Source organism: Triticum urartu, chromosome 7A (assembly GCF_056163025.1).
Source record: "Triticum urartu cultivar PI428250 chromosome 7A, HENAU_Tu73, whole genome shotgun sequence".
NCBI lineage: Eukaryota > Viridiplantae > Streptophyta > Magnoliopsida > Poales > Poaceae > Triticum > Triticum urartu.
The window spans coordinates 28,353,307-28,379,486 of NC_141879.1; the positions used below are offsets into that span (position 1 = coordinate 28,353,307).

The following is a 26,180-nucleotide window of genomic DNA, read 5'->3' on the forward strand; positions in this document are numbered from 1 at the left end:
TTATAAGTGCATGTCCTTGACTTGGCGGAAGGAGGTGAAACAAGTTCATCCAATGATGTGCAACATCCTTTGGAGTGCTTTGGGCCCTCGCGTTTCAGTTTACGGAGATATCCGTGTGCAGAGGGTCACGAAGACTTGCCTTGCCTATTTTGCATGTACTTGTGTAGACAAGCTGAACCTGCTGATGACTTTATTGCCTTGCCTATTTAGCATGTACTTGGTGGATATCGATGACTTTTATCAATTTGTGGCTCGGCGGTATCATTGTATCAAATCATGGAGTGCTTTGGGCCCTTGCATGATGTGCAACATCCTTTGGAGTGCTTTGGGCCCTTGCATGTACTTGCAAATAGATTTGACTTTATTGCCTTGCCTTGATACAATGGTCCTATAGATTTGACTCAGGCAATAAATTTGTGGGATTCGGAAACAGTGTGCATTACAATTGTATCAAATCTATTGGCATTTGTCATTATGCTTATTGATATATCTCCTCCCTCCCTGAACTATTATTGCAGCTGCTCGTGGCCAGGGGCGTAATGTACGTGGAGGTGTTCAATAGAGGGGTCATTATGCCGCCCTACAGCATCAGGAAGAGGAACAGCAGGACCGGGCTGCCCTTCACCTATTACGACTGTATCTACCTGAACTCGGTTAACCTGAACTCCATAACTGAGGCTATGTTTATTCTGGTATATAATCTGTCTTGCTCAGATTTCCAGTTGCTAGAAGTTAGCTTCTCTATACAGTCTGATATCGCTAATCTCAAATGAATCATTATTTATTTTTTGTTTAATTAGTGCACCGATTTTCTTTTGCCATGCAGTGCCTTTGAAGATGTATAGCAGTGCGCAGACGCACTGATCTTCCTGTTCGTACTCCTAGATTGCATATCTGAACTTGGCCAAGAATGGACCCCATGCTTCTCTTGCCTCAGAAGCATGGTGACCTGCTCCACCTCCCCCTAATTTCTATCTTCCGCTCCTTTATGCCCTTCTGATTCTTGATTTGATGTGCCCTTCTATCATGCTTCTTGTGTCAATTTACTTAATTTTTGCAGCTCTTGCTTTGTTTACCTCTTTGCTATGTTCTATGTCTTCCATATATATTGGTTATAAAACCCTTCTGATTGTTGCTCTTGATTTGAATTTCAGTTCATATGAAGCAAATAAAAGCATGTAGTGCTTTACGATTTGAGCCGCCGCCCCTCCGGCCTGCCCGCCGGCGGCACACTGCTCTTCCGGCTGCCCCTGAGCCCACGCGGCTTGCCGGATCATGCGCCGCCCCTGAGCAGCGTGCAGCTCTCCGGACCGATTCGTGCCACCCACGCCAACCTGAGATCCGCCTCTGCAGGTATGAACTCCCCTCCAATGTCCTCTTCCCCTCAATCCATTCTTTCTCTATTTTGTTCAACTTGTTAGCCAAAGGATTCAGATTCTTGCCATGATTGATTGTTAGTCTTTGTACATGAATGGATTAAGATGTGATGTGAGATGAGAGCTAGCAACAGATGTGCTTGTTCTACATATAGGTGCACTTCTTTAGCTGATGCTTGTTACAATATTGAAAACCTTTTACTCTTTACTGCACTAGGACGTGATGGCCAGATCGCCGCAAGCCCCTACCCTAACCCCAAGGTCGTCGGCAGCGTCAATCCCGGCGGCCAGGTCATCGTCACCCCCAACCTCGACCTGTGTTTTGGCTTTCGGTTTGTGAATTTTCTCGGCCATGACCGAGATGGCCGAAATTCGGTCATTTCAAATATTCCGGTAAAATCTCGGACGAAATTGTTAAACCAAAATTTGAATTTTGATTGAAATTTAACCAAAAAATTGAAATCAACTGATACCAAAGATAGATGTCCAACATAAATCTGGGAAGTAGAAAATATAATGATTAGCAGACTAGCATCGGGGATTAAAATCAGCATAAAAAGTTCCCTGTACACAGTCCACAACAACAGGTTTCGCAAACAAAGACGTGCAGATCGCCATGGAGCAGCCTTCAAGAACAAACGGAAAAGGAGAAGGTTTGTTAATTGCGTCGACCATCGAGCGAACAAGGCCTCACAGAAAAGACATGCACGTACCTCAGTCTTTAGCAGAGTTAGGGAGGAGTTGCGGACGGCTTCAGCGGCAGCCGGCAGAGGCGTGCGGCAGGGGTCGCGGAGGAGCGAACGATGCAGGAGCAGCAGTCGTGAGTTGGGGGGCCGACGGGGACGAGACATGGACGCGCGGCTGCTGTGCCCAGTGCGCAGCGCCGCCGCCGCACAACACAGGAGGAGAAAATAAGATTGTTTAGGGTTTGGGTGTTCGTTTCGATCGTTTTGGCTGAGGCAAGCGTAATGGGAAGCATCCGGAAGCTGGGCTGGGCCAAAAAAATCCAAACTGGGCCGAAAAATTCAGCTGACAAAGACTTTTACCGGGCCCAAGCGAGACGGCCGAATTTCGGCCGAAATCTGATTTTCTCGGCCGAAAATCAAAACCGTGACCTCGACGCCCAGGTCAACAGAAGGTACATTCGATTGCTGCTACATTTGTTGTCTGAAGGCCCAAAGTTTTTAAATCTAACTGAAACCAAAGCCTTGTGATTTATCCAACTGAAGATCCAAAGCTTGTAGTTAAAATGATAGCTAGGTGGTACAATGACCGGCATCATGTGTACCTCATTCATGTGGATACTAAAATGTGCTCTCATCCGCTATTTTGCTAGGACTTCTTTGTTCTCTTTCTTAATGCAGCCGTTGATAAGATAATTTCTGTAATGTTGTAAGACCATAGAGAACATCATATATACTAATGCAGATTAGAAGTAGATCGGCATAAAATTTGTGTTTTTGTGAAGTTAAATAAAATTGACATCATATATACTAACGCGTAGTTCTGCTACAATTGTGTATCTATGAAAATGTTGCTTCCAAATCTGCATTTATCTCTCTGCAGTATGCTCATTGGCTATATAGTTTTGAAGTTTACATATCATGTATATTTATTATATACCTCTCATGTTTTTTTCCTGGATTTTACTTTATGACGTGTGTGCTACCGTGTAGAGATTGAACGGAATCTGCTTAGACTATTTATTGGGTTCGGCAATAATAAATCATAAATCATGGTTATGAGACTATGGGTATACTTTTACAGTTTACTTAATTTTCTACCTCCGTTGATATAGCATATCCTCTTTATATTATTTCACAGGATTCTTTGCTAGCAGCTAAAATATCCTATATATACAATCTGGAAAAGAGATAACTTAAATGGATGCATGTTTTCTCAAATTAGGTTGCCCCTGCCGTGTATATAAATGTGATGCTTCCTTGCATGACTAAACAAGCCGATGTTTGGTGGATCCTTTATAGTCTTGCATTGTTAAATTAGTTCATGTGTTTTGCTATGGTCAATTCCTATGCATGTATTGTTTTGTTTCTCTGGTTTTAACTTATGTACGCCGATGCAGTGAGAGCTCGGTGTTGTGTCCGCCGGCTGAGCGGCAAGCTGGAGCTGCAGGTCGTTGAACAAGGTGGTCCTACTGTGAGGATCTCATCTCTCCCTCTATGTGTGTATCCCTCAGTCCCGTTCCCCTTTATGGTAATCATTCATGCCTGTAGGGATCACTAAGATGTTTCTTGGTTTTGTAGTTGTGGATTGCTTTGATTGTTACTGCAATAGTGGATCATATATATATACACTTGGCAACTCAGTTTAGGATATCGCTTGGTAAATGCTGATTGTTACTGCAATAGTGGATCATATATATACACTTGGCAACTCTGTTTAGGATATCGCTGGGTAAATGGTGATTAATTGTTAGTGGATCATATATATACACCATATATATACTAATTGTTGATTGGTTCTTCCATTTTGGTGGCAACCTTGCTGTTCCGTGCACTATTGGCTGTTGTTTTTACTGTTTGGTTCATGAAGGTTACTGTTGATCCATGGCTATTCTTTGTTCATCATATGTACCTCCGTTTGAGGCTGTCGCGGCCTACTGTCGATTGCCATTTCATTTTTACCTTCGAGAAGTGGTTGCTGATGGTTCTGTCATTGGAGGAGTTGAGATAGATAAATTTTTTAGTAAACGCGTTGTACGGTCTAGGACATGATTTATCTGGGAAGAAACATTGGACGGGGGTCGTTCTATGTTTGATCAAGCCGTTTTCAGGCGGTGAGCTTCTTACAACGACTGTATGGATTTGTTGTTGTAGACTACAACTACGAGAGCATGTTAGCTTATAGGGATGTTGCCCAGTTGGCTATGGTGGTTGCGAGTGCGCTTGCCCGCTCCGCCTGGCGTGCGGTGCATGCCGGTTGACAGGGTAGTATCGTAGGTATCCATGGACAGTTGTATGTTGTAGTGTCGCTGGTCATATAAAAAAAACTAAAATTACTTATGAAAGATTAAGATGGAAAATGTATGGAGACTCGGAACATTTTTTCCCCAAGGTTTATGCCTCAACTATCCCCTTTTAAGTTTATCGACATGGCCCTATAATAATTAGTAGTAGCCTGCGTTGTATTGTCTTTAACAGTATATCCTCAGATACATAATTTCTTTTTTTTCTTTTCTCTTTGGCTACTGAATTTTATTGCTATTCTTTTACACATACATGTGATGTGGTACATTCTTTCTCTTCATGTTTTAAGAAATTACTTTAGGATACTTCATGTTTTATTGTTATTCTCTATGATCATTAGATTTTCATTGTGCATTGTTATCCTCTGTCATTAGATAGTGTCTTGTAGCCTGTTTTCCTGATGTTTATTTGAATATGTTTTCTTTTATCCACAGATGAAGCCCATCCATTTGTCTGTTCTTCGTCAGGGTCACAAAGTCTTTGTGCCAGGATTCTTCCCTTTGTAAATATGAAAGCGGCTTGTAGGATCTATTCACAGACTTGCTCTGCGGCTTTGTAGCCCAACTGATTATGTACTCTTGATCGTCCTCATGGCATCTGTCAACTCCATTGTGAATCGTCTCTTTATGCTAGAATGATAGATGATATAGTAAATACATCTTTTCTTTTTACAAGGCTCATATAGTAAGGAATGTCGTGTCCTGTGAACCAAGTTCAGTATGTTGTCTATTAAATATATTCCTGTTTCTTGTTCAGAATGTGAAGCTCCAGCTCAGATAATCAGTAGTGCATATTTTGGCTGATATTTCTACTACAGCGCACTTGGTGGCGATGGATAAGTGTCAGACGGGTTGGGTTTCTTGTTTGAAGAGACTTGCATTATTGACTATTATAGCCTTTTTTGTGTAACGTAAGAAGTGTTAACATATTTTTAAAATATTACTATAATTTTGAAATATGTTCTCATGTTTTAAAAATGTTTGTTCAATTTTAGAAGTGTCCTCACATCTATATCCCGCTCCTATCATATTCTTCATTGCATGTCATCCATTATGATTGCATATATTAAAATTGAGTTAACACTAACTTAGCATTACTTGTTTCAAAAACGTTGGGACCGGCACCCTCGCGGCAGGGCACGAACCCGATCTAGTTAAACACTAAAGAGTGTAGTTTACTTGGCGTTACATCTGCAGCACCTAACAAAAAAACAAAAGCAGCCGCTCACTCTGGCCGCCCTTGATGCACTACAAAAACTACCCCAAACCTTACATCCGCATGAACCACAGAAAAAACACCTCTAATCTATTGACTGCCTGAACAATAATGACACGAAAAATAACTAACAATCATGTAGTCGATCATAGAATTAAAGCTATTAATCTTCGCTTGATCCACACAAAAAACGACCCTAATCTCTTCAGATCTATGGTGTACCACCAACAAGAACAGGACAAACAAGAAAAAGATGGAGAAGAATGGTATAGGGGGAAACTCACTCCACGGGGTGGCCGCTTCCCCTTCTTCACTTTAATGCGGCCCAAAAACAAACACAGAAAAGAAACACTGAAACACAGCATAGCCCCAGCCCATCAGCAGCGCTCGTACAGGGGATCACGGGTTTGACAGGGAGAAAACAAAGTGGGCCGGTCCACGTCTTAGACAGGCCGAAACAGGGACAAAGCACTCCCAGCTCGAATCTACAAGCTGCTAAAAATCAAACGGCTAGCCCGTCAACTGATTTTTAGCAGTACCGAAAAGATAACAAAGGCACTCTGGACTAGGCGAAAGAAGATTGGGCCTACCGCAAGTTAACTGAGCACTAGTCACACCGGTAATTATTACTAACTCCTTTCAGCCTATCTTCCTTAGGGGCCCCTCAAGTCGTGTGCTCACTAGGTGAGCACGCAACGGGCGCTTCATGACGGTGAAGAATCCGAAATGCTGGCGGAGATCCACAGCCAGCCCCCCCTCGGCCTCCCTCCACTCAAACTCCTTCACGAGATTGGCCATGAAGTAACCCATGTGGAGCATGGCCACGCCCATGCCGGGGCATCCCCTTTGGCCGGTACCGAACGGCATCATCCTGATCTCCCCACCGCCGCCTCCTGCCGCCGCAATAAGGTTCACGTTTTCCCCGCCTCTACATGCGAGGAACCGTTCTGGCCTGAACTCATCCGGGTTACCCACGCCGTCTTGTCTCGGGCTAAAGACTCCGGCGGGAAGAGCACATTGGTGCCCGCCGGAATACGTCGGCCATCATGAACGACGTCGTCTTCTTCCGATACCTTGTCAGCACAAAATTACAGTCATGAACTCATGATGCTGATTGACTAGGTAGTTAACCTCAATTGAGAGGTTTGTACGTCAGCGGTCTGTTTACTTACCTGCCTGACCACCAACGTCACCGTGGGGTATAGGCGGAGCACCTCCATGATAACAGCGTTAAGGTACTCTAGCTTCCCAAGAACCTGCTCGCCCACCTCCTCCGCGTCCGCGTCCACAGCAGCATCGATCTCGCTCCGGACAGCCGCTTGCATTTGTGGGTGTTTCACCAGGTTCGCCATGATCCACTGCAGCTCCGCGGCAACAGTTTCAGTTCCTGCACCAACGAACTCGGCGCACATGCCCACGAGTTCGCCGTCGGTGAGCCTGCGCTGCCGCCTTCGCTTTCCAGCGTTTCTGCCATAGGCCTTGTGGTCGTCAGGGACCCAGAGGTCGATGAGCGTGTCCACATACGCCGGCAGCTCGCCGGAGTGGCGTTGCCGGTTGCGGCGGGCGTGGATGAGCGGGAGGTACATCTCCTCCTGCTTCCGCCGTAGTGCGACTAGCTTGCTCCACCGTTTGCGGTGGATTAGCCTAGCCACCGCCGGTAGCCTCGCGAAGACGCGCAGCTGAGGGAAGATTTGGACGAACTCGAGCTGGGCGTCCGCCATCGAGCGGATGAGGCCCTTGTCTACGCCGTCGCCGAAGCACATGGTGGCCAGCAGGCCGAACATGGCATTGCGGATGCTCTCCGCCGCGAGGACTAGGCCGTCGGGGTTGGACGTGCACTGCTCCTTGAGGTCCGCGATGAGACCGCACAGCGCGTCGCGCCGGGCGGCAGCATAGCGGTGGAGGCGCAACGGGTGGAAGACGCCGGAAGTGAGGTTGCGGCGGGTGACGCGCCAGAAGGGGCCGTATGGCACCGAGGTTAGGTTTTGGTGGCGAAGGTGCGAGACGAGGGAGGTTGGCACCAGGGATGGCGGGCGGTCACTAGTAGAAAACAGGGCTATGGTCCAGGCCGGCTCAGCCCATTAGTCCCGGTTCAGTGTAGAACCGGGACTAATGTGGGCATTGGTCACCGTTCGTGAGCCCAGGGGGCCGGCCGTACCACGTGGGCCATTGGTCCCGGTTCGTCTGGACCTTTTGGTCCCGGTTGGTGGAACGAACCGGGACCAATGGGCCTCGCTCCTGGCCCACCACCATTGGTCCCGGTTGGTGGCCTGAACCGGGACCAAAGGCTCCCCTTTAGTCCCGGTTCTTGCCACAAACCGGGACCAATGAGGTGCCTATATATACCCTCGCCCGCGAGCAGAGCACTCCAGTGCTCTGTTTTTCTCTGGCCGGCGAGGGGAGGGGTTTGTGGTGCTCTAGCTCACCTCATATGCACATGAGGTGTTCGATGGAATGCCCGAGCCACACTACTTAAACTTTCTCCTCTCGAAGCTCGACCTCCAAGCTCCATTTTCCTCGAGATTTGTCTAGATTTAGCGGTCCGTCACGCCCCGTCCCCGTCTTCACCGCCGTCGATCACCCGCGCTGATCTCATCACCGACACCACCGTGGTGAGCCTCTTGTTCTTATCTTCTTTCTGAAAGGAAAAATATTCTTACTTGTCTGTTTAGATAGATACTTGTATCATTTTCTTACATTTATTATTGCATCTTATATAGTGCGATGGTTTTGGTATCCGCCCCCGTCGGCCCTCGTCCTGTCTATGATTCGGATTTGGTATGTATATTATCTTCATAACTATTGGTTCATTTATTGTTTATGAAAATTATGCCGACCAACGTGACATAGATTTTATTTATCTAGGATGTATGTGAATCGGAAATGCCAACCGACCCTATTGTCGAGAGGTTAAATTTAGTTGAAGAAGAAAACAATTTGTTGAAGGAAAAAATAAAAAAAATTGAGGAGGAGAAGATGATATTGGAGTTGCATGTTGCGGATGTCGTCGATGATCACAAGATCAAGATGGATGCAATGCGCTTGAAGATTAGAAAGATTAGAAAATATGCCATTCATACCGAGGCTTGGTATCATTATGCCGTTGGATCAATTGTTACCTTGGTTGCGATTATGATCGCATTTGTTTTCGCATTGAAATGTTTTACATAGTTTCAATGTATGGTTTAATTAATTAGATGCTCTGGAGAGCTATATGTTGTTAGATGAGAACTATGTATGCACTTTGGTTTTAATGTGATAATGAACTTCTATTAATTTGGACACTTAATTATATATAATGCACGCAGATGAACCGGCAATGGATGTACGGTGACAGACACACCCGCGAGTACATTAAGGGCGTGCATGAGTTTCTCGATGCGGCTGAGGCAAACAAGCAGAATGGTTTTATGTGTTGTCCATGCACTGAATGTGGGAATACGAGGTCTTACTCTAACCGGAAAATCCTTCACTCCCACCTGCTTTACAAGGGTTTCATGCCACACTATAATGTTTGGACGAGGCACGGAGAAATAGGGGTTATGATGGAAGACGGCGAAGAAGAAGAATACGATGACAACTATGTGCCCCCTGAATACGGTGATGCTGCAACGGGGGGAGCTGGTGAAGATCAAGAGGAACCAGATGATGTGCCCAATGATGCTGCCACGGGTGAAGCTGCTGAAGATAAAGAGGAACCAGACGATGTGCCCGATGATGATGATCTCCGCCGGGTCATTGTCGATGCAAGGACGCAATGCATTAGTCAAAAGGAGAAGCTGAAGTTCGATCGCATGTTAGAGGATCACAAAAAAGGGTTATACCCCAATTGCGAAGATGGCAACACAAAGCTCGGTACCGTACTGGAATTGCTGCAGTGGAAGGCAGAGAATGCTGTGGCTGACAAAGGATTTGAGAAGCTACTGAAAATATTGAAGAAGAAGCTTCCAAACGATAACGAATTGCCCGACAGTACATACGCAGCAAAGAAGGTCATATGCCCTCTAGGATTGGAGGTGGAGAAGATACTGTTGGAAATATGCCCTAGAGGCAATAATAAAAGCATTATTATTATATTTCCTTGTTCATGATAATTGTCTTCATTCATGCTATAATTGTGTTATCCGGAAATCGTAATACATGTGTGAATAACAGACACCAACATGTCCCTAGTAAGCCTCTAGTTGACTAGCTCGTTGATCAACAGATAGTCATGATTTCCTGACTATGGACATTGGATGTCATTGATAACGAGATCACATCATTAGAAGAATGATGTGATGGACAAGACCCAATCCTAACATAGCACAAGATCGTATAGTTCGTTTGCTAGAGTTTTCCAATGTCAAAGTATCTTTTCCTTAGACCATGAGATCGTGTAACTCCCGGATACCGTAGGAGTGCTTTGGGTATACCAAACGTCACAACGTAACTGGATGACTATAAAGGTAGACTACGGGTGTCTCCGAAAGTGTCTGTTGGGTTGACATGGATCGAGACTGGGATTTGTCACTCCGTATGACGGAGAGGTATCGCTGGGCCCACTCGGTAATGCATCATCATAATGAGCTCAAAGTGACCAAGTGTCTGGTCACGGGATCATGCATTACGGTACGAGTAAAGTGACTTGCCGGTAACGAGATTGAACGAGGTATTGGGATACTGACGATCGAATCTCGGGCAAGTAACATATCGATTGACAAAGGGAATTGCATACGGGGGTTGATTGAATCCTCGACATCGTGGTTCATCCGATGAAATCATCGTGGAGCATGTGGGAGCCAACATGGGTATCCAGATCCCGCTGTTGGTTATTGACCGGAGAGTCGTCTCGGTCATGTCTGCTTGTCTCCCGAACCCGTAGGGTCTACACACTTAAGGTTCGGTGACGCTAGGGTTGTGAAGATATGTATATGCAGAAACCCGAATGTTGTTCGGAGTCCTGGATGAGATCCCGGACGTCACGAGGAGTTCCGGAATGGTCCAGAGGTAAAGAATTATATATAGGAAGTGCTGTTTCGGGCATCGGGACAAGTTTCGGGGTTATCGGTATTGTACCAGGACCACCAGAAGGGTCCCGGGGTCCACCGGGTGGGGCCACCTATCCCGGAGGGCCCCATGGGCTGAAATAGGAGGTAACCCAGCCCATAGTGGGCTGGGGCGCCAGCCCCTATAGGCCCATGCGCCTAGGGTTTCCACCATGGAAGAGTCCATGTGGTGGAAGGCACCCCTAGGTGCCTTGGGGGGGAGGGAAACCTCCCCTTGGCCGCCGCCCCCCCTAGTAGATCTCATCTACTAGGGCCGGCGCCCCCCCCCCTTGGCACCCCTATATATAGTGGGGGGGAGAGGAGGGACTTCATACCAGCCCTGGCGCCTCCATCTCCCCCCGTTACGTCTCTCCCTCGTAGTCTTGGCGAAGCCCTGCTTCTGTGACGCCCTGCATCCACCACCATGCCGTCGTGCTGCTGGATCTTCATCAACCTCTCCTCCCCCTTGCTGGATCAAGAAGGAGGAGACGTCTCCCGTCCCGTACGTGTTTTGAACGCGGAGGTGCCGTCCGTTCGGCGCTGGTCATCGGTGATTTGGATCACGTCGAGTACGACTACATCATCACCGTTCTTTTGAACGCTTCCGTGCGCCATCTACAAATGTATGTAGATGCATCCAATGACTCGTTGCTAGATGAACTCCTAGATGATCTTGGTGAAACGAGTAGGAAAATTTTTGTTTTCTGCAACGTTCCCCAATAGTGGCATCATGAGCTAGGTCTATGCGTAGTTCTTCTTGCGCGAGTAGAACACAATTAGTTGTGGGCGTGGATTTGTCAACTTTCTTGCCGTTACTAGTCTTTTCTTGCTTCAGCGGTATTGTGGGATGAAACGGCCCGGACCAACCTTACACGTACGCTTACGTGAGACCGGTTCCACCGACTAACATGCACTAGTTGCATAAGGTGGCTGGCGGGTGTCTGTCTCTCCTACTTTAGTTGGAGCGGATTCGATGAACAGGGTCCTTATGAAGGGTAAATAGAAGTTGACAAATCACGTTGTGGCTTTAACGTAGGTAAGAAGACGTTCTTGCTAGAACCCTAATTCAGCCACGTAAAACATGCAACAACAATTAGAGGACGTCTAACTTGTTTTTGCAGCAAGTGGTTTGTGATATGATATGGCCAAAGTTGTGATGAATGATGAATGATCTATATGTGATGTATGAGATGTTCATGCTATTGTAATAGGAATCACGACTTGCATGTGGATGAGTATGACAACCGGCAGGAGCCATAGGAGTTGTCTTTATTCTTTTATATGACCTGCGTGTCATCGAGAAACGCCATGTAAATTACTTTACTTTATTGCTAAACGCATTAGCCATAGTAGTAGAAGTAATAGTTGGCGAGCAACTTCATGGAGACACGATGATGGAGATCATGATGATGGAGATCATGGTGTCAAGCCGGTGACAAGATGATCATGGAGCCCCAAGATGGAGATCAAAGGAGCTATGTGATATTGGCCATATCATGTCACGTTTATTATTTGATTGCATGTGATGTTTATCATGTTTTGCATCTTGTTTACTTAGAACGACGGTAGTAAATAAGATGATCCCTCATAAATAATTTCAAGAAGTGTTCCCCCTAACTGTGCACCGTTGCGACAGTTCGCTGTTTCAAAACACCACGTGATGATCGGGTGTTTTATTCAGACGTTCACATACAACGGGTGTAAGACAGATTTACACATGCAAACACTTAGGTTGACTTGACGAGCCTAGCATGTACAGACATGGCCTCGGAACACAGAAGACCGAAAGGTCGAGCATGAGTCGTATAGAAGATACGATCAACATGAAGATGTTCACCGACGTTGACTAGTCCGTCTCACGTGATGATCGGACACGGTCTAGTTAACTCGGATCATGTAATACTTAGATGACTAGAGGGATGTCTAATCTAAGTGGGAGTTCATTAATAATTTGATTAGATGAACTTAATTATCATGAACTTAGTCTAAAATCTTTGCAATATGTCTTGTAGATCAAATGGCCAACGTAGTCCTCAACTTCAACGCGTTCCTAGAGAAAACTAAGCTGAAAGATGATGGCAGCAACTATACGGACTGGGTCCGGAACCTGAGGATCATCCTCATAGCTGCCAAGAAAGATTATGTCCTACAAGCACCGCTAGGTGATCCTCCCGTCCCACAGAACCAAGACGTTATGAACGCTTGGCAGACACGTGTTGATGACTACTCCCTCGTTCAGTGCGGCATACTTTACAGCTTAGAGCCGGGGCTCCAAAAGCGTTTTGAGAGACATGGAGCATATGAGATGTTCGAAGAGCTGAAAATGGTTTTTCAAGCTCATGCCCGGATCGAGATATATGAAGTCTCCGATAAGTTCTTCAGCTGTAAGATGGAGGAAAATAGTTCTGTCAGTGAGCACATACTCACTATGTCTGGGTTGCATAACCGCTTGTCTCAGCTGGGAGTTAATCTCCCGGATGATGCGGTCATTGACAGAATCCTCCAGTCGCTTCCACCAAGCTACAAGAGCTTTGTGATGAACTTCAACATGCAGGGGATGCAAAAGACCGTTCCTGAGTTGTTCTCAATGCTGAAATCAGCGGAGGTAGAAGTCAAGAAAGAACATCAAGTGTTGATGGTCAATAAAACCACTAAGTTCAAGAAAGGCAAGGGTAAAAAGAACTTCAAGAAAGACGGCAAGGAGGTTGCCGCGCCCGGCAAGCAAGCTGACGGGAAGAAGCCAAAGAATGGACCCAAGCCCGAGACTGAGTGCTTTTATTGCAAGGGAAGCGGTCACTGGAAGCGGAACTGCCCTAAGTACTTAGCGGATAAGAAGGCCGGCAAAACAAAAGGTATATGTGGTATACATGTAATTGATGTGTACCTTACTAGTGCCCGTAGTAGCTCCTGGGTATTTGATACCGGTGCAGTTGCTCACATTTGTAACTCAAAGCAGGGGCTGCGGAATAAGCGGAAACTGACAAAGGACGAGGTGACGATGCGCGTCGGGAATGGTTCCAAGGTCAATGTGATCGCTGTCGGCACGCTGCCTCTGCATCTCCCTTCGGGATTAGTTTTAAACCTTAATAATTGTTATTTAGTGCCAGCTTTGAGCATGAACATTGTATCGGGATCTCGTTTAATTCGAGATGGCTACTCTTTTAAATCTGAGAATAATGGTTGTTCCATTTTTATGAGAGATATGTTTTATGGTCATGCTCCTATGGTGAATGGTTTATTCTTTATGAATCTCGAACGTGATGCTACACATGTTCATAATGTGAGTACCAAAAGAAGTAAGGTTGATAATGATAGTCCCACATACTTGTGGCACTGCCGCCTTGGTCACATAGGTGTCAAACGCATGAAGAAGCTCCATGCTGATGGACTTTTAGAGTCTCTTGATTATGAATCATTTGACACGTGCGAACCATGCCTTATGGGTAAAATGACCAAGACTCCGTTCTCAGGAACAATGGAGTGAGCAACCGACTTATTGGAAATCATACATACTGATGTGTGCGGTCCAATGAGTGTTGAGGCTCGCGGTGGCTATCGTTATGTTCTCACCCTCACTGATGATTTAAGTAGGTATGGGTATATCTACTTAATGAAACACAAGTCTGAAACCTTTGAAAAGTTCAAGGAATTTCAGAGTGAGGTTGAAAATCAACGTGACAGGAAGATCAAGTTTCTACGATCAGATCGTGGAGGAGAATACTTGAGTCACGAGTTTGGCACACACTTAAGAAAATGTGGAATAGTTTCACAACTCACGCCGCCTGGAACACCTCAACGTAACGGTGTGTCCGAACGTCGTAATCGCACTCTATTAGATATGGTGCGATCTATGATGTCTCTTACCGATTTACCGCTATCTTTTTGGGGCTATGCTTTAGAGACTGCCGCATTCACTTTAAATAGGGCTCCGTCGAAATCCGTTGAGACGACACCGTATGAATTATGGTTTGGGAAGAAACCTAAGCTGTCGTTTCTAAAAGTTTGGGGATGCGATGATTATGTCAAGAAACTTCAACCTGAAAAGCTCGAACCCAAGTCGGAAAAATGCGTCTTCATAGGATACCCAAAAGAAACTATTGGGTACACCTTCTACCTCAGATCCGAAGGCAAGATCTTTGTTGCCAAGAATGGGTCCTTTCTAGAGAAAGAGTTTATCTCGAAAGAAGTAAGTGGGAGGAAAGTAGAGCTTGATGAAGTATTACCTCTTGAACCGGAAAATGGCGCAACTCAAGAAAATGTTCCTGAGGTGCCAGCACCGACTAGAGAGGAAGTTAATGATAATGATCAAGATGCTTCTGATCAAGATCCTACTAAAATTCGAAGGTCCACAAGGACACGTTCCGCACCAGAGTGGTACGGCAACCCTGTCTTGGAAATCATGTTGTTAGACAACGGTGAACCTTCGAACTATGAAGAAGCGGTGGCGGGCCCGGATTCCGACAAATGGCTAGAAGCCATGAAATCCGAGATAGGATCCATGTATGAAAACGAAGTATGGACTTTGACTGACTTGCCCATTGAACGGCGAGCCATAGAAAATAAATGGATCTTTAAGAAGAAGACAAACGCGGATGGAAATGTGACCATCTATAAAGCTCGGCTTGTCGCTAAGGGTTATCGACAAGTTCAAGGGGTTGACTACGATGAGACTTTCTCACCGGTAGTGAAGCTGAAGTCCGTCCGAATCATGTTAGCGATTGCCGCATTCTATGATTATGAAATATGGCAAATGGACGTCAAAACGGCATTCCTTAATGGTTTCCTTAAGGAAGAATTGTATATGATGCAGCCGGAAGGTTTTGTCGATCCTAAGAATGCTGACAAAGTATGCAAGCTCCAATGCTCGATTTATGGGCTGGTGCAAGCATCTCGGAGTTGGAACATTCGCTTTGATGAGATGATCAAAGCGTTTGGGTTCACGCAGACTTATGGAGAAGCCTGTGTTTACAAGAAAGTGAGTGGGAGCTCTGTAGCATTTCTCATATTATATGTAGATGACATACTTTTGATGGGAAATGATATAGAACTCTTGGACAGCATTAAGGCCTACTTGAATAAAAGTTTTTCAATGAAGGACCTTGGAGAAGCTGCTTATATATTAGGCATCAAAATCTATAGAGATAGATCGAGACGCCTCATAGGTCTTTCACAAAGCACATACCTTGATAAGATATTGAAGAAGTTCAATATGGATCAGTCTAAGAAGGGGTTCTTGCCTGTGTTGCAAGGTATGAAATTGAGCTCAGCTCAATGTCCGACCACGGCAGAAGAAATAGAAGAGATGAGCGTCATCCCCTATGCCTCAGCCATAGGTTCTATTATGTATGCCATGCTGTGTACCAGACCTGATGTAAATCTTGCCGTAAGTTTGGTAGGAAGGTACCAAAGTAATCCCGGCAAGGAACACTGGACAGCGGTCAAGAATATCCTGAAGTACCTGAAAAGGACTAAGGAAATGTTTCTCATTTATGGAGGTGACGAAGAGCTCGTCGTAAAAGGTTACGTCGACGCTAGCTTCGACACGGATCTGGATGACTCTAAGTCACAAACCGGATACGTGTATATTTTGAATGGTGGGGCAGTAAGCTGGTGCAGTTGCAAGCAAAGCGTCGTGGCGGGATCTACATGTGAAGCGGAGTACATGGCAGCCTCGGAGGCAGCACATGAAGCAATATGGGTGAAGGAGTTCATCACCGACCTAGGAGTCATACCCAATGCGTCGGGGCTGATCAAGCTCTTCTGTGACAACACTGGAGCTATTGCTCTTGCCAAGGAGCCCAGGTTTCACAAGAAGACAAGGCACATCAAGCATCGCTTCAACTCCATTCGTGAAAATGTTCAAGATGGAGACATAGAAATTTGTAAAGTGCACACGGACCTGAATGTAGCAGATCCGTTGACTAAACCTCTCCCTAGAGCAAAACATGATCAACACCAGAATTCCATGGGTGTTCGATTCATCACAATGTAACTAGATTATTGACTCTAGTGCAAGTGGGAGACTGTTGGAAAAATGCCCTAGAGGCAATAATAAAAGCATTATTATTATATTTCCTTGTTCATGATAATTGTCTTCATTCATGCTATAATTGTGTTATCCGGAAATCGTAATACATGTGTGAATAACAGACACCAACATGTCCCTAGTAAGCCTCTAGTTGACTAGCTCGTTGATCAACAGATAGTCATGATTTCCTGACTATGGACATTGGATGTCATTGATAACGAGATCACATCATTAGGAGAATGATGTGATGGACAAGACCCAATCCTAACATAGCACAAGATAGTATAGTTCGTTTGCTAGAGTTTTCCAATGTCAAAGTATCTTTTCCTTAGACCATGAGATCGTGTAACTCCCGGATACCGTAGGAGTGCTTTGGGTATACCAAACGTCACAACGTAACTGGGTGACTATAAAGGTAGACTACGGGTGTCTCCGAAAGTGTCTGTTGGGTTGACATGGATCGAGACTGGGATTTGTCACTTCGTATGACGGAGAGGTATCGCTGGGCCCACTCGGTAATGCATCATCATAATGAGCTCAAAGTGACCAAGTGTCTGGTCACGGGATCATGCATTACGGTACGAGTAAAGTGACTTGCCGGTAACGAGATTGAACGAGGTATTGGGATACCGATGATCGAATCTCGGGCAAGTAACATATCGATTGACAAAGGGAATTGCATACGGGGGTTGATTGAATCCTCGACATCGTGGTTCATCCGATGAAATCATCGTGGAGCATGTGGGAGCCAACATGGGTATCCAGATCCCGCTGTTGGTTATTGACCGGAGAGTCGTCTCGGTCATGTCTGCTTGTCTCCCGAACCCGTAGGGTCTACACACTTAAGGTTCGGTGACGCTAGGGTTGTGAAGATATGTATATGCAGAAACCCGAATGTTGTTCGGAGTCCCGGATGAGATCCCGGACGTCACGAGGAGTTCCGGAATGGTCCAGAGGTAAAGAATTATATATAGGAAGTGCTGTTTCGGGCATCGGGACAAGTTTCGGGGTTATCGGTATTGTACCGGGACCACCGGAAGGGTCCCGGGGGTCCACCGGGTGGGGCCACCTATCCCGGAGGGCCCCATGGGCTGAAATAGGAGGTAACCCAGCCCATAGTGGGCTGGGGCGCCAGCCCCTATAGGCCCATGCGCCTAGGGTTTCCACCATGGAAGAGTCCATGTGGTGGAAGGCACCCCTAGGTGCCTTGGGGGGGAGGGAAACCTCCCCTTGGCCGCCGCCCCCCCTAGTAGATCTCATCTACTAGGGCCGGCGCCCCCCCCCCCCCCTTGGCACCCCTATATATAGTGGGGGGGAGAGGAGGGATTTCATACCAGCCCTGGCGCCTCCATCTCCCCCCGTTACGTCTCTCCCTCGTAGTCTTGGCGAAGCCCTGCTTCTGTGACGCCCTGCATCCACCACCACGCCGTCGTACTGCTGGATCTTCATCAACCTCTCCTCCCCCTTGCTGGATCAAGAAGGAGGAGACGTCTCCCGTCCCGTACGTGTGTTGAACGCGGAGGTGCCGTCCGTTCGGCGCTGGTCATCGGTGATTTGGATCACGTCGAGTACGACTACATCATCACCGTTCTTTTGAACGCTTCCGTGCGCCATCTACAAAGGTATGTAGATGCATCCAGTGACTCGTTGCTAGATGAACTCCTAGATGATCTTGGTGAAACGAGTAGGAAAATTTTTGTTTTCTGCAACGTTCCCCAACAGATACATGCATGCCCTAATGACTGCATCCTCTACCGCGGTGCCTACAAGGATCTGAACGAATGCCCGGTATGCGGTGCGTTGCGGTATAAGATCAGACGAGATGACCCTGGTGATGTTGACGGCGAGCCCCTCAGGAAGAGGGTTCCTGCGAAGGTGATGTGGTATGCTCCTATAATACCACGGTTGAAACGTCTGTTCAGAAACGAAGAGCATGCCAAGTTGATGCGATGGCACAGTGAGAACCGAAAGAAAGATGGGATGCTGAGAGCACCCGCCGACGGGTCGCAGTGGAGAAAAATCGAGAGAAAGTACTGGGATGAGTTTGCAAAGGACCCAAGGAATGTATGGTTTGCTTTAAGCGCGGATGGCATTAATCCTTTCGGGGAGCAGAGCAGCAATCACAGCACCTGGCCCGTGACTCTATGTATGTATAACCTTCCTCCTTGGATGTGCATGAAGCGGAAGTTCATTATGATGCCAGTTCTCATCCAAGGCCCTAAGCAACCCGGCAACAAAATTGATGTGTACCTAAGGCCATTAGTTGAAGAACTTTTACAGCTGTGGAATGGAAACGGTGTACGTACGTGGGATGAGCACAGACAGGAGGAATTTAACCTTAAGGCGTTGCTGTCCGTGACCATCAACGATTGGCCCGCTCTCAGTAACCTTTCAGGACAGACAAACATAGGATACCACGCATGCACGCACTGTTTAGATGACACTGAAAGTATATACCTGGACAAATGCAGGAAGAATGTGTACCTGGGCCATCGTCGATTTCTTCCGACCAACCATCAATGTCGAAAGAAAGGCAAGCATTTCAAAGGCGAGGCAGATCACCGGAAGAAGCCCGCCATGCGCACCGGTGATCACGTGCTTGCTATGGTCAATGATTTACACTACGTAATCTTTGGAAAGGGTCCCGGTGGACTAGCTGTTCCGAATGACGCTGAGGGACACGCACCCATGTGGAAGAAGAAATCTATATTTTGGGACCTACCCTACTGGAAAGACCTAGAGGTCCGCTCCTCAATCGACGTGATGCACGTGACGAAGAACCTTTGCGTGAACCTGCTAGGCTTCTTGGGCGTGTATGGGAAGACAAAAGATACACCTGAGGCACGAGAGGACCTGCAACGTTTGCACGAAAGAGACGGCATGCCTTCGAAGCAGTATAAAGGTCCTGCCAGCTACGCTCTTACGAAAGAAGAGAAAGAAATCTTCTTTGAATGCCTGCTCAGTATGAAGGTCACGACTGGCTTCTCGTCGAATATAAAGGGAATAATAAATATGCCAGAGAAAAAGTTTCAGAACCTAAAGTCTCATGACTGCCACGTGATTATGACGCAACTGCTTCCGGTTGCATTGAGGGGGCTTCTACCGGAAAACGTCCGATTAGCCATTGTGAAGCTATGTGCATTCCTCAATGCAATCTCTCAGAAGGTGATCGATCCAGAAATCGTACCAAGGCTAAGGAGTGATGTGGCGCAATGTCTTGTCAGTTTCGAGCTGGTGTTCCCACCATCCTTCTTCAATATCATGACGCACGTCCTAGTTCATCTAGTCGACGAGATTGTCATCCTGGGGCCCGTATTTCTACACAATATGTTCCCCTTTGAGAGGTTCATGGGAGTCCTAAAGAAATATGTCCATAACCGCGCTAGGCCAGAAGGAAGCATCTCCATGGGCCATCAAACAGAGGATGTTATCGGGTTTTGTGTTGACTTCATTCCTGGCCTTAACAAGATAGGTCTCCCTAAATCGCGGTATGAGGGGAGACTGACTGGAAAAGGCACTCTGGGAAGAGACTCAATAATATGCAGGGACGGATATTCTTGGTCTCAAGCACACTACACAGTTCTACAGAACTCTACCTTGGTGACCCCGTATGTCGATGAACACAAGAACAGTCTGCGCTCCAAACACCCGGAGCAGTGCGACGACTGGATTACATGTGAACACATCAGGACTTTCAGCAGTTGGTTGGAAACACGTCTCAGAGGTGACAACACTGTTTGTGATGAGTTGTACTTGTTGTTCAGGGGACCATCTTTGACTGTATTGACTTACAAAAGATACGAGATAAATGGGAATACATTTTACACGATCGCCCAAGATCAAAAGAGCACCAACCAAAACAGCAGTGTCCGCTTTGATGCAGCAACCGAGAGCGGAAAGGACACATATTATGGTTACATAGTGGACATATGGGAACTTGACTACGGACCTGATTTTAAGGTCCCTTTGTTTAAGTGCAAATGGGTCAATCTGTTAGGCGGCGGGGTACAGGTAGACCCACAGTATGGAATGACAACAGTGGATCTGAAAAATCTTGGGTACACTGACGAACCATTCGTCCTAGCCAATGATGTGGCACAGGTTATCTATGTGAAGGACATGTCTACCAAATCGAGAAAAAGAAAAGATAAGGAAGCGAATACATCATACGATGAGCCAAAGCGCCACATAGTTCTTTCAGGAAAAAGGGACATCCTGGGAGTGGACGGCAAGACAGACATGTCTGAAGATTATGAAAAGTTTCATGAAATTCCTCCCTTCAATGTCAAGACTGACCCAAGCATCCTGATAAACAATGAAGATTATCCATGGTTACGGCGCAATAAGCAAATGACACAAGCAAAGAAAAAGTGAAGACTTTCTCCCGCAATAAGCAAATGCTATGTGGGTGAAATTATGATACCATCCCAACTTTCAACTTTTTCAGAGTTCATTTGAAATGCTTTCATGTCTTATGGTTCGAAACTTTGATACTTCGAAAGTGATTGTCCATTTTGTACACGAAGTGCATCAAGTTTTTGGAACATGCTATGTGGGTGAAATGATGATACCATGCCAACTTTCAACCTTTTCAGAGTTCATTTTGAAATGCTTTCCAATTTCAGAGTCATTTAGCTCAAAGAATGAATTAATAGCAAACTGAATGAACTACAAAACTTTTATGAAAATAAAAACAATCAATTAAAATATTATGTTATGATCAACTAAAATAAAACTATAATATTCTTCAATAGCAAAAAGAATATAATTTGTGTGACCTAAAATCAAACTATAAGTATTTAATTGTAAGTATAAATAAAAAATAATTAGCAAAGAAGAAAAAATTCTAATTTTATAGTAAAGTTATTCATAAACTAGTGATTCACACAAATTTTTAAAAATTCAAATTTAAACTATTTAAAATTTAAAACTAATGGCACTAACAGAAAGTTTATAATTTTTGTGACCTAAAAGCAAAAAGAAATCACTAAAAAAAACTATAAGTATTTAGTTTTAAGTAGAAATAAAAAAAGAAAAAACCAAAAAAAATATAGAAATAAAAAAGATAAAACCAAAAAAAATGCCACCAACTGGGCCTCCACGGCCTGAATACGACTAGAAACCCTACATGGGCCAGGATTCAGGCCCGCAGAAGGCCCGCAGAAACCCTCCTCCTTCTCCGCCTCGTCAGCAAGGGCGGAAGAGACCTGCCGCCGCTCCAGCTGCTCCGGCGCGTCGTAGTCCTTCTCCTCCGCCGCTTAAGCAAGTAAAGAAGACAACCGCTACGTCTGCTCGGTCGGCGTCTAGCAGTACAACCAGAGGCGGGAGGACATACAGATTCGGTCCTTCTCTGAAGACTCCAGAGAAGTTACCATACGAGAGGACCCAGGAGGAGAACGCCGAGATCGCGCGAGAAGAAGTGAAGAAATTCTTTGAAGGGGTGAAAGCAAAGAAACATCCACCTCCGGAGGAGAAGGTAGATCGGGTGAAAGTGAAGCGCACTCTGGCTGCCCTGACAAAAACACCGAAGTCTGATTCGCCGAAAGAAAACTATGACCGCATTATTGGAAAGGAATTTGCCGAAGCGGAGCGGTCGGGAAGTACTGTCAGTGATCAAAGGCTGAAACAAGGACGAGCTGGGAAACAAATTGCCCAGCTCGGCGAACAAGCGAAGCAATCGTGCCCCCCGCTCAAGGTGCCTAGCCACAACGTCGATAATGATCCGAGGATGGTGCCCGGTTATAGCAATCCTGCAGATTACCTGCCCGACGAAGTACATTATGACCCCATGGACGTGCAGATACAAAGATACGAGTACGGGAAGCCTCTCGTCAAAGATGAAAGATCTCTATCAACGATGATGCGAAGATTGCATGATTGGTACTTGAAAATCTACAGAGACTCTAGGGGGAGGAGTACTTTGTATGCGAGAGTTAAACCGGAGCATGACCTCGTTGGAATTGATCTGTTGCCTGTTCCATTTGAGGAGTTCTATCAGTTCTTCAATCAATTGGCCCTCGATAAAGCAACTGTCACCTGCTACTGTCTGTAAGTAGTACTACTTCTGTCATTAAGTTTCTCTATATAGCTTAGCTCTTTCATTGCATGTATTTATAATCATCCTCACTATATTATGCAGATTGAAGATCATCGAATTGAAGAAAAGACAAGTCGGTGATATTGGGTTCATTAACACAAATCTCATAGATGCAACTCAGGTTAAATTTCATGCCGCAGAAACCGAGGCCGGCATGCTAGAATCGTTGATAATAAATCAAAACAAAGATATAATACTCTTTCCTTACAACTTCAAGTGAGTGTTACTGTCTTGTGTGTATTCGGTTTCCCTTATATATTAGTCAAGGTTATACTAATGTAATTGATGAGTTATGCATGCGTGTGCAGTTTTCACTATATTCTCCTACATATTAAGCTTGAGCAGGGACTAGTAACCGTCTTAGACTCAAGACGAAAAGATCCCAAGGACTATACAGACATGACTCAAATACTCGAGAAGTAAGTTAAATCGATCATTATCCACCATATCAGCAACTTTGTTCATTTCCTGATATATCAAGTAATTGTTTTCTTTGTCCGGCAGGGTTTGGAGAAAATTCACCAGAAAAGCTCCGGGACTGCCGAAGGAGCTGCAATTTAGACACCCGAAAGTAAGTACTAGCTATATTAGCATTTTAAGCGCATCTACTAGTCATTCAAGCGCTAGTTTCATCAATACCATTTGGCATTCTTGCTTATCAGTTTGATTAACCTCTATTTCTTGTAAAGTGGTTGTGGCGGCAACAAGGGAATGATTTCTGTGGTTACTATGTTTGCGAGTCCATCCGCCACACGACCTGTGAGCGGGGCTACACTGACGAACAATATGAAGTACGTAAATAACAACATTCACAATTTTATTTTATTACCATCATTTGTGTTGAGTTTCATTCATTCATATATATATGTATTGACCCCCTTCTTTAAATTAGATGTTTCGGAAGCGGGATGAACTTCTAGCACCAGCTCGCATGCGAGGAATTCAAGAGGAATTGGCGGCATTCTTTCTTGACCACGTGATCCCTGAAGACGGAGAATTCTATGTTAACCCTGAGTCCGTATGATTATATTTGTAAGAGATAATTACTGTATATATGTAGCCGGTAGTGTCAGATAGATATACGAGAACTTGTTTTTCGACCAATCTCTCGGAGAAGGAGAGGTGGTCGATATCACTTCTCTCTGTATATATGCATATATGTTCATGACGATCTTCTGTTTCCTTCGTTTGCTTACTAGCTAGCTAGCGTGTCTAGTCCTCTCTATATACGTATGTATAGTACGTAGCGTCGACCAAGCACAGACATAACAGAGGACACTTCTCTCTATTAATTATAACTAGCTAACACAATATATGAAACACCTAAATTAACCCCCTAAAACCCCCAACCCCCCCCCCCCCCCTTCAAAAAAAAACAAAAACCCCAGCCACAGAAGTGCTGACGCGTGGATGCCTATTGGTCCCGGTTGGTGCCACTAACCGGGATCAAAGGGTCTCCACGTGGGCAGTGCGCAGAGCCCAGTCAGGAGACCCTTTGGTCCCGGTTGGTGGCACCAACCGGGACCAAAGAGTCTCCTGACTGGGCTCTGCGCACTGCACCAACCGGGACCAAAGAGTCTCCTGACTGGGCTCTGCGCACTGTCCACGTGGAGGGCCTTTAGTCCCGATTCTGAATTGAACCGGGACTAAAAGGTGGAGGTATTAGTACCGACACTTTAGTCCCGGTTCCTGAACCGGGACTAAAGGCCCTTACGAACTGGGACTATAGGCCCTTTGTCTACCAGTGGGTTGGAGAAGGAGCCGCCGGTGCAGCCACGGACGAGAAGGCGGTGCGCTGCCGCTCGGTCCTTGATTACGACGGCTGGCTGCCGGAGCCGGCGTGCTAAAGCCGACTTGACGCTGGTGGCGAGGCGCGTGTAGACCGAGGCATACCGCAGGACGAGCATGACGACGAGGAGGAGCATCAAGGTGAGAATGAGTAGCTCTTGCATGGCTGACCTGATGGCTTCCCACTGCTACCTACCCTGCTCTCTGTTCTGCATATGGCACGGCACCCTATTTGTAGGCAGAAAATCTCATCGTTGGACGACAAAGGCAGCTGCTCTTTGTTTTTCTCATAGCATCTTTTAACTCTCTAAATAGACATCTCTTCAAATTTCTCCTCAAATATGAGGATTTTTAAAAAAATGTAGTATGAATTTAGATTGCTGAACCCTCAGATTTAACTCTTCAAATTCAAATTGTGTACAAACACCTAATTTGAAACTAGATTAACACCACACAATGCATAACTGTACATAGTAGCCAAGGTTTTTTATTTCGAAACAAAATAATTTCGGACCTCACTGAAATATGCAAAATTTCGGAAATTATTTCAGATCTTGAGATTTTAAATTTCAGTTAATTTTAAAGAAGTAAAACATAATTTAAATTTATTTTGAAATCAGTTTGAATCTGCCTTGAAATTTCAGGGTTAAAATTTTTCGGACCCCACTTAAATATGCGAAATTTCACTGAAATTCCGTTGAAATTTTTAACTCTGGCAACATTATAGTTCATAATTAAAGTAGATTGAACTTAGATAAAGCTAAAATAAGGAAATTTAAGCTAAAATGAGCACTAATCTGAGACAGAGTTGAGGTGTATCACCACTGGCAAGCTGGACCCGCCGCCTCGGCATCGTGGGTGCCCCGCCATGGCATCGGCACATCGCCGGAGTCGACGGTGTTGAGCTCGTTTACGAATGTGCCACACTCGTGGTCCACCACAGTCAAGTACTGGCTGTTGGCCTACACCTCGGCTCGTCGCTCGAAAATTCTCCAAACCCCCATCAACTCGGCGTTGCGGGGAGCCGAGCGACCACCTGAGCGTCGGTGCACTCCACCTCCCGGAGCTCCTCCTCCTTGAGCAGGGCCTCTGCCTCCTCCCATGAGAAGCCGGCGCCGGCGCCACCCTCCTCCTCAGCTTCGTCTGCCAGCTAGATGTTCTCTTCCTCTGCTTCGCCCCATCCTCCTCTTTTGTGCCTTTTTTCTTCTCTTTGTCGGCTCCCGACACCATGGCCGCCGCGAGCTGCGTCGCCTCCCGTTCGTCCTCCGATGATGATGATTTGATGGGGATGACATCCGTCGTCACAACACCCTACCTCTCGGCGCACAATAGGCGGCACTACATGGCGATTCGAGTGGCGGCTGCGGTGATTTGGAGAGAAATGCGGAATGGTGGGGAGGGATTTCGGGTTCGGGTGGGGAGCCAGCGTGAATTTATGGCAGTAGAGGGGGGGGGTCAATTTCGGGTTCGGGTGGAGTTGTTTTTCTTGCGAGTGGAGAAGAAAAAATATTTGAAGGCGGTAGAACTGGTGTTAGTCTCTTAAATTTGAGCCAAAAAAAACTTTTGAAACTTAACCAGTCAATTTTCTTAAGAATTATCGGTTTAAGAGTGCGATTAGGTGCAGTTTAACTCCTTAAAATATGCTGATTCGAGGAGTTATGG

The 26,180-nt window shown here is 45.8% G+C and overlaps 1 protein-coding gene across 1 annotated transcript; it reads right to left on the minus strand.

Annotated features, from left to right (window-relative positions):
* Positions 1 to 6,217: 6,217 nt before the first annotated feature.
* LOC125524307 (cytochrome P450 89A2) lies at positions 6,218 to 24,695 on the minus strand. Its single transcript, XM_087531618.1, is given in 4 exon segments — positions 6,218 to 6,549; positions 6,552 to 6,651; positions 6,751 to 7,619; positions 24,484 to 24,695. Coding segments are annotated over 4 exon segments (1,500 nt in total). The 5' UTR covers positions 24,683 to 24,695.
* Positions 24,696 to 26,180: the final 1,485 nt, after the last annotated feature.